We start from the raw sequence: 13,761 nt of genomic DNA on the forward strand, positions 1-13,761 counted from the left end.
ATGATCTAATATGAAAGACTTGGTTCTTTTCAGTGGTTCAGGGATCCAAAGCAATCCCAATAGACTTTGGACAGAATGCCATCTGCATCCAGAAAAAGAACTAAGGAAGCTAAATGTAAATTAATACATTCTATGGTCACTTCTTTTTTCTGTTTTTTTTTTTTTTTTTTTTTTTTTTTTTTTAATCTCTCCCATGTTTTTTTCCTTTTTGTCTGATTTTTTTTCTCCCAACATAATTCATAAAGCAATTTTATTAAAAATAAAAATTAAAAATACACTTGATAGATTTTCAGTAATAAATTACAATTTGTATAATGCATTATTAAATAATGAATTTGAATGTAGTTATGTATTGTTCTTTAGGGTCCAGAAGTTTATGGAATGTGAAGGCCGTAGACCTCGTCTTCTTGTGGCAAAAATGGGACAAGATGGCCATGATAGAGGAGCAAAAGTTATTGCTACAGGCTTTGCTGATCTTGGCTTCGATGTGGATATAGGTCCACTTTTTCAGGTACCTAAAACAATTATAGAGCAATTTAAAAGAAAACTGCATTACAGTTAAAATCCAATTAAATTTTATTTCTAAGAAAATGAAGGTAAAATTGGAAACTTGTAGTGTAAATTCAGCAGACGGTATGAGTCAAGTAGCACTAATGAACTTTTGACAGTTTTTATATGAAGAGAATTGAATTTCATTGTAATAAGAAATCAAGGATAAATTCAGTGTGGTTTAATTGTGTATGAATTAACTAACATATTTTGGGGAAATCAGCAGCATATAATAGAAGATCTAACTTTAGTTCTGGTTTTGTTAACTAACATGACCATGAGTAAATTATCTTCCATTTTCTAATACTCATTTTTCTTCTTAATAAAATTAGAGACTTGGGCAAGAGATAGATAAGGTTCTATGCAGATCTAAAATGTCATGATTCTAATCAGATATTTTGGAAATAAATATTTGTATTCAGTTCTATTAAAGATATTTTCAAAGTTTGTATAATTAGCTAAGTTTAATATTAAGGGTTTCATTTTACCACATGTTGAAAAGTGAAATGCTTTTTTGGATCTTTCTGTTAAGCATAAAATTGGCTTACTTTGATTCACATTATACGTGCCCTCAGACTGCTACATCTATAGAATGTATTACATTTCCCTGGACATAAACATTCAGTAAATATTGATAATAATCAGTCCCTATTATTTAAACAGCATGGTTATTGCCACCTTTATCCTTTCCATTATTTTGGTTATAAAAATACCAGAAAGCTTAGTCAAATGGGAGTGCTAACCTTGATTCAGGAAGAACTTATTTCAAATGTGGAGGCACTTAGTAGGTAAGTGGGATTCTGACAGTGATTAAAGAAGGAGCATGTACTAGGCAAATTAAACCATTATCACCACCACCACTTTGATTACCATGTACTCTCAGAGCTTGATAGAGACAGCTCAGGATCCTGAACCTAAGAGTCTTTGGTTAGGGCAGTGTCTGCAGCCATCATCCTGGGAAGGAAGTTCTCTGTGGAAATGCCATTTGGCAAAAATGCTCTTATAGGTACAATAGCTATAGGTACTGAAGTCCCTGAAAAGGTTTTTGTCACTAAAGGCCTTTGCATCATCAGATGATTAAATATCAATAACTAATACAATTTTATCAGTGGAAATGATGTTTAAAAAGAGATATTGCCATTTGCTTTCCCTTTGACTCCCAAGGAGTATTCTATTTGATTCAAACTTGAAGGTTCCTGAGTTGAAACCTACTATAAGGGTTTCTTTGGTGAGAATGTGAGCTTTAAGAGAGGCAGAGGGTGTCTTTTTATTTGTAACTCTATGCTTTACATTTGCTTCCTTCAAGATTTAGCTAAAATCCCACCTGCTAAAGGAAGTCTTTCCGGATCCCTTTTAATTCTAGTATCTTTTCTCTGTTAACTAATCCCAATTTACTCTATAAACTCATTCACACATAATTGTTTACATGTTCTCTTCACCATTAATTAGCCTGTAAATGAATTCTTTGAGAGCAGATGCCAGCTTTTACTTTTCTTTATGTCCCCAATGCTTAGCACAGTACCTGAAAGTTTTTTCATACTTCTGAAATATGATATGTACTTGAATTTGTATTAATAAAATGTTAAGTAGGGATAGATATTAGACTTGTGATTTCACTGATATAAAGAATTCCAGGGTGAGGAAACTTCCAATAAAGAGTAGCTCTTTGTCTGTAGTTTATAGTATGAAATTTGTCTAAGTGTGGAAAGGTTAGATGACTTTCCCAGAGTTACATTCATCAGAGAAGGAATTTAAACTACAGGTCTTTCTGACTTAAGGCCAGTTTTGTATCTGCTCTGCTACTGGACCATTACTATAAAGTAATATTTTTAATTCATTCAAGATTTTCTGAGGCAGATAATGGTTCTATGATGTTTTTATTTAAGTAGCTTATACCATTCATAATCACTTTTTAAAATCTTTACCTAAAACTAATAATGATTTATGATTCTTCTGTTTGTTTAGACTCCTCAAGAAGTAGCTCAGCAGGCTGTGGATGCAGATGTCCATGTTGTAGGTGTGAGTACCCTAGCAGCAGGTCACAAAACTCTGGTTCCAGATCTCATCAAAGAGCTGACTGCTCTTGGACGGCCAGATATTCTTATAGTATGTGGAGGAGTCATACCACCTCAGGTAATCTTCATCCTTATCTGTTTTTTTGTAAAAATATATGAGTGGGACTTCTTCATAAAGACAACTCATACAGTTTTTATATGTAGTGTATGCTTTATTGAAGAACACATTTATTGTAGAAATAATTCTGTGAAAGTTACATCTAAATGAATAAATTAGGTTACTAAGTTAGATGTGAATACTAAAAGACCATACCATCTGCTCTGCAATGGAATCTTCCTGTAAGTATTATCTACTCCAGTTTGAATGTGTACTCCTTTATTTGTATTGCTAATGCTTATTATAGTGCTGGCCATATACTAATTGCTTAGTAAATGATTTTTCATATAATAACATAATAAATGCCATTCATTTTCTATCAAATTACATTTTAATTTATTTATACAACTCATTTTGACACTAGCACTTATAAATATGAAGTATAATTTTGCTTTGTTTCCAAAATAACTGATATTCTAAAATATTTACATTTTAAAAATTGCAATATGAGCTAGTTTTTTTTTACTACTTTTAAAGGAATTACAATTTCCTATTTGAATTAGTCAATTCCATAATTATTAAATTCCTACTATCTGCATTAAGCATTTTGTATACATATAAAGGATAAAATAATGTTTATTCAGTAGAAAGCTTACATTTCAGTGGAAACAAGTATATATTTGTGTGCTATATGTGTGGTATAAATGCACTTGTATATAATAAATATGAAGTTAATAATTCAAATTAGTTGAATACAAGTTAATTTGTGAGAGGAAAAGACATTAACAATTGGTGGGAATCAAGAACATTTTCATATAAAAAATGATACCTAAGTTGCACCTTACATGAACAGAAGGATTAATATGAAATGGAAATAAGAAAGGAATGCATCCCAGGTATGTGGCATAGCCAGCTCAAAGGCATAAAAATGGGAGATAAGATATTATGAGTGAGGAACAGAGAGAGGATATTTTGGCAGAATTTGAAGTATATGAGAAGGGGAATAATATCCAATGATATCAGGTTTTATAGGGTTTTAAAAGCTAAATAGGGGACTGTGTACTTTAATTGACAAGGAAAGCAAAACCACTGACCCTCATTTTCACTTTAGGTGAAATATTCTAAACATCTTAATAATCCTTTCCATACAGAGTGTAAAAAAATGCGAAAAATACATCTTTTCAGTAACATGCTGACATGGTGTCTAGTCTTTCTTTATCACTGTAGAACATAAAGGAAATTTGTATGTTCTTGAGCCTCTCAAATACATAATCAAAAGAATCTGCCTTAGCTCTGATCATTTCCTCTAAGATAGGAATAACACATTAAAATAAACATTCCATGTTCAATGCAGCCTTATTATGTTTCATTTTCATCCTATTTTCAAGTAGTAAGAGATGAAGGATTATTTTTTTTTCATTAGGACATGTTGGGGTATGTAGGGGATTGACTAGAATGGAAGAAATTCCTAGTCAGAAATTTTGTAGCTGCCTTTTATAACTGTAATAAAATTCAATGGGGAAAAAAGAAATGACATATTTTCTTGACACATATCCATTCCTTTATCCTTAAATTCTTTGAAGGTTCTAGTATTCAAGTGTCATTTCTATATCATTTGCCTAATTCACGCTCCCATTATTATATACAGGAAATTCAGCAAAAATAAAAAAAAAAATTGTGAAATGAGATAATGTATATAAATGATAGACTCTTCTTTTGTCCAGGAACTAACCCAAATTAAGTTCAGAGAAGATCTCTGAAATAGCTTCATGATTCAACAATTCTTAACCCTACATCTACTAACTTATAAAGGAGATACCAGCAGTTGTGATTAAAAAAAACAAAACCTTATGGGTTTTTGAAATATAAAATATTTTAAGAACGAAGTTTCAAAACTACTTTAAACTTTAATCATACACTTTTGTTCATTCAAATTTTAAGGGCTTCAAACACAATCATATAGAGGTGCTATTTTGTACTCATTTTTACTAGATTGCCGATTGAAATCGCCTTCTTTCTCTACTTCCACAGTATTTGTTGAATTTTCATTGGAATGCTCATTCATTTTTTTCATTCATTCAATTTAAGCATTTATTAAATGATTCTCAGGAAATTATAATCTAGGTCTGTGTTTCGAAAGTTTAGCGCCAGTGAGCTTAGATCTAAACAATTAAGCTCTTAAAGTTTAGAGGAGAGACATGATAGATGTCTAGAAAGCCAAACAATAGGAAAATATATCTAAAATAATCATATTAATATAATATTTATGATTTATATAATACTTTCATGTATACACATTCATTATTATTAGAAGGCAGTGTATGTAGTAAACAGAGATCCAAACCAAATGTCTTAAACATAATGCTGTTATCCTAGTCAAATCATTTAATCTCTCAGTGTCCAAGATGGTATCTTGCTAAAGTTATAAATTGTAGAGGAGATATGAACTTAAATTTAATAGGTTTTCTGGAATATTTTTTGTAAGTTCCCAATACTAGTGACATCATTCCAGTTCCTATCTCAGATATAATTCATTTATTCATTTGTCTCAATAACCATTATAGGACCTTAGATTAAGTATTATTTTCCCACTATGTTTTCTTAGGTAAGAAAGTAACTTTTAAAACTATACTTTTTAAAATAATTTTTTATTTTTCTAAATACATAGAAATGTTTTTCAGCATTCACCTTTGCAAAACCTTGTGTTTCAAATTTTTCTACCTCTCTTCCCTTCACTCCTTCCCATAAATAGCAAGAAATACAATATAGATTAAACATAGGTAAAGCTTCTAAAATATTTACATATTCATGCTGCATAAGAAAAATCATATTAAAAGGTGAAAGAAAAAAAAACAAGCAAACAACTGTAAAAAAGTGAAAATACTATACTTTGATCTATATTCAATCTCTATAGTTCTTTCTCAAGATGTTGATGGTTCTTTCCATCACAAGTCTATTGAAATGATCTTGAATCACTTCACTATTAACTTGTTCCCATAATTTTGTTTTATAAATTTAAATTCCTTCAGAAAACAGCTTTATATCTTATTTTGTATATTATGATTTTAGAAATAAATTCTGAGTGCAATGATAAAATAAATACAGCTAAAAGAACTGAAAATTATCTCTTATTTCATAAAAAGAAACACAAGAAATTTTTATAGTAAACCTAGATGTGCTCTTAGGTTTTTTGTCTGACTTCTACCAAGCTACAAGAGAGAGAAAAGGGGACTTTGGGAAAACAGGTAAAGAACTTTATGGAAGCTATGTTTAAAGTGATCCATAGAATAATAATTGATATTTATGTAGTCAGTTAGTGCTTACTGGGTGCCAGCACTGCATTAAGTGCTGGGGATACAAATGAGCAAAAGACAAGCTATCTTCTTAGCTCTACAGAATGACAGCAAATGCTACAAGATAAGTGAAAGGTAAAATAAACCAAAATGAATAATTACTATGCTTTACATGTGAGTTTGGAATGGTGAGAACAGAGTAGAAATAATGGATTTGTAATTATTTACTTAATGTTCTTTGCCATCACAAAAGACTGTTACACTTAATTGTCTCTTCCTTGCTTCCTAAATTTAAAATTTTTTCTTAACAGGATTATGAATTTCTGTACAGCATTGGTGTTGCCAATGTATTTGGTCCAGGAACTCGAATTCCAAAGGCTGCAGTTCAAGTACTTGAAGATATTGAGAAATCCTTGGAAAAGAAGCAAGAATCTATATAATATCAAATGTTTGCTCTTATTTTCTTGTCAGATTTCTATTAACTTTTGACTAATGAAAAGATAAAAAGTCACATCTAAAAATGATCTATACTACATGTGTTGCCTTGTATACTTTCTGAGAAAGTTTGAAATTCAAAACCTTACTTGAGATAATTATATAATACTTCAGAGATATGTACATGTATACATATACATGTCACCTTACACATGAAAATCTGTTGATTCTCAGACAAAAATGCACTTTAAAATTCTGGGGAAAAAAACCTATATAATTAAAATTATATTTAAATTATTCTGTTTTGAATGACTTTTTCTCATTAATTCATGCTGTAATCTTCATGCAAGAGAAAAATTTAGGGAGGCAAAGACATCAGATGGCAGAGAGAAACCAGGAAATTGCCTGAACTCTCCCCAGTTTCTTTTAGAAAAAAAAAATTAGCCTCTAAACAGATTCTGAAATAACAGAACCAACAAAAAATGGTTTGAAACAATTATCCAGCTTAAGATAATTTAGAAGGACTTCAGGAAAGGTGTTTCACAACTAGGTAAAAAAAAGGAATACAACCCAGTGCAGGTGGGATGTGGGCAAACCAGTGGGAGGATCTTAGCTGCAACACAGATAAAGAACTGAGATACTTGAGTCTGAGCTCAGCAGATCACTGGCACAACAGGCCAGTTGTGAGGCCTCCAACACCAGCAGAGTAAACAAATTGCTATGCTCAGAATTTCTGCACAACTTGTGCTACTAGGCTGGGCCACATTAGCACAGTGGGCAAGCCATCAGCTTGTCAGGCCCCTAGCTCCCAGCAGAAAAAAAAAAAAAAAAAAAAAACAGACAGTGGTCTTGACTTCTAGGAATAGAACTCAACTTTTAACAAATGAGCAAAAAAAAAGGAAAGAATCCTGACCATAGAAGCTACTATGGTGAGAGGAAATATCAAAACAAACTCAAAAGAGGACAATGGCAAAATGCCTACATGTGAAACCTCAAAAGATTATACAAATTGTTTTGAAGACAGAGAGACTTCTTGGAAGACCTCAAAAAGGATTTTAAATATCAATAGAATCAAAATTAAAATTGGGAAAATAAAGTTATGTAAGAGTATTATGAGATAAAAATACAACCCAGAAAAGGAAGCACAAAAGGTGGAGAAAAGAACTTATTAAAATATAATTGGGCAAAGGCAAAAGGAGGTGCAAAAGCTCACAGGGGAAAATTCCTTAAAAATTAGAATTTGGAAAGTGGAAGCTAACAACTATGAGAAATCAATAGTCAAAATCAAAGCAATGCAAAAATAGAAGAAAATGTAAAATACTTAATTGGAAGAAAACGATTAGCTTGAAAAATAGATCCATGAGAAACCATGAAGAACTTTTGGTCTGCCTGAAAGCCATGATCAAGAAAAGAGCTAGATCAAGAACTTTCAATAGATTCCCAAAGAAAACTACTTTGATATTCTAGAACCAGAGAGTAAGATAGTCATTGAGAGAACCAACTGATATTTATACCAGAAATGTAGGGCTGGCTCAATATTAGGAAAACTATTAGCATAATTGATAATATCAATAACCAAATTGACAGAAATCATATGAGTATAAATGAGGAAAAATGAAATAAAGTAAAATAAACAATAATCATAACTGTGAGAATGGGTCCATTCTATAAAAATGGAAGCAGACAAGCAGAATGAATTAAAAATCAGAATCCTACAATATATTGTTCACAAGAAACACTTTTGAAACTTTAGAGATACAGAATATAGATAAAAAGGCTAGAGCAGAATATATTATTATTAATATGTTAAATAATATATCAAGAAGTGGTAACAATTTTGGTCTCATAAAAATATTTTATTTAAATTTTATTTGAATATAATCTTAAAAGATAAGAAAAACTACATTTTCCTAAAGGATACTATAGACAATGAAGTAATATCAGTACTGGACTTATATATCTCTCTACCACAAGTGTTAAAATATCTATATTCTTAAGGAAGTTAAGTCAGTTACAGGAAGAATTAGAACCTCTCTCTCTCTCTCTCTCTCTCTCTCTCTCTCTCTCTCTCTCTCTCTCTCTCTCTCTCAACTAGATAAACCTAACCACAAAATAAACAAATTAAGAAGGTGAATAAAATTTTAGAAAAGTTAGATATGATATACTTCTAGAAGAAATTGAATGATGATAGAATAGAGATACCACTTTTTTCAGTGGTACATAGCACTAACACAAAATTTACCATTTATTAGGGCATAAATACTTCACAATGAAATATATAATTGTTAATATATATATTTTTCCCCCTGAGGTTGGGGTTAAGTGACTTGCCCAGGGTCACACAGCTAGGAAATGTTAAGTGTCTGAGACCAGATTTGAACTCTGGTCCTCCTGAATTCAGGGCTGGTGCTCTATCCACTGTGCCACCTAGCTGCCCCAAAATACATAATTGTTAAATGAATCCTTTTCAGATCATGATGCCATAAAAATTAATTGTAATAAAGGGCCATGGAAAGATAGACTAAAATTAATTGAAAACTAAATAACCTAATCCTAAAGATTGGGTTAAACTATAAATCATAGAAATAATTCATCAAAGAGAATGACAATAATGGCAGCATCAAATTTGTGAGATACAAAGTAGTTTTTAGGATAAATTTTATATTATAAATTCTTACATGAATAAAATAGAGACAGTGGAGATTAACTGGACACACAACTAATTTTTTCAATATTTTATTTTTCCAAATGCATACAAAGATAACCTTCAACATTTATTTCTTCAAAATCTTGTGTTCCAAAGTTTTCTCCTTTCCTCCCTTACTTCCTCCCTTTATGAAAAGAGCAAGCAATCTGATATAGGATAAAAATGCAATTCTTCTAAATATATTTCTATATTCATCATGCATCAAAAAATCAGATCAAAAGGGAAAAACCATGAGAAAAAAAAAACAAGCAAGCAAACAACTACCAAAAAACCAAAAATACTGTGCTTAGATCAACATTCAGTCTCCATAGTTCTCTCTCTGCTTGCAAATGACACTCTCCATTAAAAGTCTATTGAAATGGCCTGAAATTGCTTCATTGTTGAAAAGATCCGAGTCCATCACAGTTGATCATTTTGTTCTTGCTATGTACAATATTCTGTTGGTTCTGCTCACTTTACTTAGTATCAGTTCATGTAAGTCTTTTCATGCTTTTCTGAAAACAGCCTGTTCATCATTTCTTATAAAACAATATTCCCTTATATTCTATTCATATACCATAACTTATTCAGCCATTCCCCAAATGATAGGCACCCACTCATTTTCTAGTTCTTTGATACTACAAAAAGGGCTACTACAAATATTTTTGCATATGGAAGTTCTTTTTCATCTTTTATGATCTCTTTGGGATAACAATAGAGACATTGCTGGTTCAAAGGGTATGGACAGTTTTATAGTCTTTGGGGAATAATTCCAATTTGCTCTCCAAAATGAGTCAGATCATTTCACAATTCCACCAACAATGCATTAGTCATCCTAGTTTTCTAACATCCCCTCCAACATTTATAATTATCTTTTTCTGTCATCTAAGAGGTATGATGTAATACCTCAGAGTTGTCTTTATATATATGTGTATATATATATATATGCATATATATATATATATACATATATATATATATATATATATGTATCTTTTTATTTACAAGATATATGCATGGCTAATTTTACAACACTGACATTTGCCAAGCCTTTTGTTCCAATTTTTCCCCTTCTTCTCCCCACTCTCTTCCCCCATATGGCAGGTTGGCCAATACAGGTTTCATATGTTAAAGTATAAATTAAATACAATATATGTATACATGTCCAAACAGTTATTTTGCTGTACAAAAAGAATCAAACTTTGAAATAGTGTACCATTAACCTGTGAAGGAAATAAAAAATGCAGGCGGACAAAAATAGGGGTATTGGGAATTCTATGTAGTGGTTCATAGTCATCTCCCAGAGTTCTTTTGCTGGGGATAACTTGTTCAGTTCATTACTGCTCTATTGGAACTGATTTGGTTCATCTCATTGTTGGACATAGCCACGTCCATCAGAATTGATCATCATATGGTATTGTTAATGTATATAATGATCTCCTGGTCCTGCTCATTTCACTCAGCATCAGTTCAGGTAAGTCTCTCCAGGCCTTTCTGAAATCATCCTGTTGGTCATTTCTTACAGAACAATAATATTCCATAATATTAACATACCACAATTTATTCAGCCATTCTCCAACTGATGGGCATCCACTCAGTTTCCAGTTTCTGGCCACTATGAAGAGGGCTGCCACAAACATTCTTGCACATACAGGTCCCTTTCCCTTCTTTAAGATGCTCAGAGTTGTCTTAATTTTATTTCTATCATCAATACTGATTTAGAGCATCTTTTCCTATGACTAGAAATAGCTTTAATTTCTTTATCTGAAAATTGTGTATTTATATTCTTTGACCATTCTCAATTAAGGGATGACTTGTATTCTTATAAATTTAGAAACCAGGCCTTTGTCAGAAACGCTGTTTTGTAAAAATTGTAAAAAATTTCCCCCAGATTTCTGCTTATCTCCTAATCTTGGCTGTACTGGTTTTGTTTGTGCAAAAATCCTTTCATTTAATATAATCAAAATGATCCATTTTGCATTTCATAATGTTATCTATTTCTTTTTTGACCGTAAATTTCTCCTTTCTCCTCTGATGTGAGAGGTAGACTATTCCTTGCTCGCCTAAATTGTTTAGGTATCGCTCTTTTCTGTTTAAATCATAAATCCAGTTCTAATTTAGATTGGCATAAGGACATACAACTATTAAAGATATTAAAAGTTGCTTAAAATGCCAAATTAGAAAATCTGAAGATGAAAGGAGAAATTAATAAAATTAAAAATAAGAAAACTATTGAACTAATAAACAAAACTAAGAGTTTTATGAAAAAAAAGAAAAAAGATAAATCTTTGGTTAATTTGATTAAAAAAGAAGAAAACTAAATTACCAGTATCATAAAGGAAAAGTGTGATCTTATTAACAATGAAGAAGAAATTAAAGCATAGGAGCTATTTTGCACAACTCTATGTTAATAAATCTGATAATTTTAGTAAAATGGATGAGTTTTGACCAACTTAATAGAGTAGGAAATTAAATACTTAATCCCATTTTAGAAAAAGAAATACAGTAATCCAAGACAATTCCAAAATACTTTATGATGGAAAATGTCATTTACGTCCAGAGAAAGAACTATGGCATCTGAATGCAGATTGAAGTATTGAAGCATTGTATTTTCACTTTTTTGTTTATGTTTTCTTTCTGGTGGTTTTTCTCTTATATTTGGATTCTTCTTTTACAACGTGACTAATACAGAAAATGATTGGGCCAGCACAGAATAGTGGGAAGAGCCATTTTCCAAGCATATTCTAATAGAGTATTGTCCAATCAGTAATTAGCCTTAAGTGCTTGGTTGTTCAACCTCAGTCCATCAATTCAAGAGTTTCAGTCCTTTACATCAAAGAAATACAATAGTTGATCAGTGGAATAGGTTAGGTTCAGAGGACAAAATAGTTAATAATTATAGCAATCTAATGTTTGACAAACCCAAAGACACCAGAATTCACTTTGACAAAAACTGGGAAAATAGGAAACTAGTATGGCAGAAATTAGGCATTGACTCACATTTAACACCATATACTAAGATAAAGTCAAAATGGGTTCATGACCTAGACATAAAGAATGAGATTATAAATAAATTAGAAAAACATAGAATAGTTTACCTCTCAGACCTATGGAGGAGGAAGAAAGTTTTGACCAAAGAAAAACTAAAGATCATTAAAAATTTTTTTTTTTAAATTTTACAATTCTGACTTTTTTGACAGTACATATGCATGGGTAATTTTTTACATTATCCTTTACACTCACTTCTGTTCTGATTTCTCCCTTCCTTCCCTCCACCCCTTCCCCTAGATGGCAGACAGTCTTATACTTGTTAAATATATTATAGTCTCTCCTAGATACAATATATGTGTGCAGATCTGAATTTCTTGTTTTATAGGAAGAATTGGATTCAGAAGGTAAAAATAACCTGGGAAGAAAAACAAAAATGCAAACAGTTTACACTCATTTCTCAGTGTTCCTTTTCTGGGTGTAGCTGATTCTATCCATCATTGATCAATTGGAACTAAATTAGATCTTTTCTTTGTCAAAGATATCCACTTCCAAAAGAATACACCCTCATACTGTATTGTTGTTGAAGTATATAATGATCTCCTGGTTCTGCTCATTTCACTCAGTATCAGTTCATGTAAGTCTCTCCAAGCCTCTCTGTATTCATCCTGCTGGTCATTTATTACAGAACAATAATATTCCATAACATTCATATACCACAATTTACCCACCCATTCTCCAATTATGGACATCCATTCATTTCCCAGTTTCTGGCTACCACAAAAAGGGCTGCCACAAACATTTTGGTACATACAGGTCCCTTTTCCTTCTTTAGTATTTCTTTGGGATATAAGTCCAGTAGTAGCCCTGCTGGATCAAAGGGTATGCACAGTTTGATAACTTTTTGGGCATAATTCCAGACTGCTCACCAGAATGGTTGGATTCCTTCACTACAGATTAGGTTCTGCTTGTCTTCATTTTCTCCCTCCCTCCCTCCCTCTCTTCCTCCCTTCCTTCTCTGCTCCCTCTCTTCCTCTTCCTTCCTTCCTTCCTTCCTTGCTTCCTTCCTTGCTTCCTTCCTTCCTTGCTTCCTTCCTTCCTTCTTTTCCTTCCCTCTATTTCTCTCTGTGTCTCTTTCTTTCTTTCTTTCCTGCCTTTCTTCATCCCTCCCTCTATTACTTTCTCCCTCTCTTCCAGCCTATACTTTGAGTAAGAATAGTAATTACCTGCTGTCTGGCAGAAAGATATATAACCCACTGTATTCAGATCTCTACAAAATTTCCCCTGCTCTGCATACTTTTTGGAAGCAAACTTCTTTGCTTTTGTTCTTTAGACATAACCAGTTGGATTGAATTATGTTCGGTTGTGTTTAAAATGGATTTTAATTAGCTTTAAATATTGGCATAATTCACTGCTTTCCCAACCCCAGTCAGTATTAAACACATAGAAGATAACTAAATGTTGATTGAAGCACTTGTCCTTTTGTCTGTTGTAGGGAAAAGATACTGATAGGAATAATTTTACTATATTACTTGTTAAATATTTTCAGCCTGAAATAATCATTTTGCCAACTGTTGACAAAAAAGTAATACACTAAAATTTGATGTTACATCATTGTAGTACAAACTATATAATTTTAATTTGGTTGCCAGTGCTTCACTTCAATCCCTTTACTCTTTCCTATCTCATAGCTTGCCT

The 13,761-nt window shown here is 31.8% G+C and overlaps 1 protein-coding gene across 3 annotated transcripts in view; it reads left to right on the forward strand.

Moving 5' to 3' along the window:
* The window catches only part of MMUT (methylmalonyl-CoA mutase), a 34,100-nt gene extending 27,414 nt beyond the window's left edge, over window positions 1-6,686 (forward strand). For all 3 annotated transcript variants that reach the window (XM_074310688.1, XM_074310686.1, XM_074310687.1), the window contains exons 11-13: window positions 364-511; window positions 2,515-2,682; window positions 6,266-6,686. In XM_074310688.1, coding sequence (XP_074166789.1) covers window positions 364-511; window positions 2,515-2,682; window positions 6,266-6,394 — 445 coding nt within the window. In that variant the 3' untranslated portion in view covers window positions 6,395-6,686. The remainder of the gene's footprint in view (window positions 1-363; window positions 512-2,514; window positions 2,683-6,265) is intronic.
* The last annotated feature ends 7,075 nt before the right edge of the window (window positions 6,687-13,761 follow it).

Source organism: Sminthopsis crassicaudata, chromosome 4 (genome assembly GCF_048593235.1).
Source record: "Sminthopsis crassicaudata isolate SCR6 chromosome 4, ASM4859323v1, whole genome shotgun sequence".
NCBI lineage: Eukaryota > Metazoa > Chordata > Mammalia > Dasyuromorphia > Dasyuridae > Sminthopsis > Sminthopsis crassicaudata.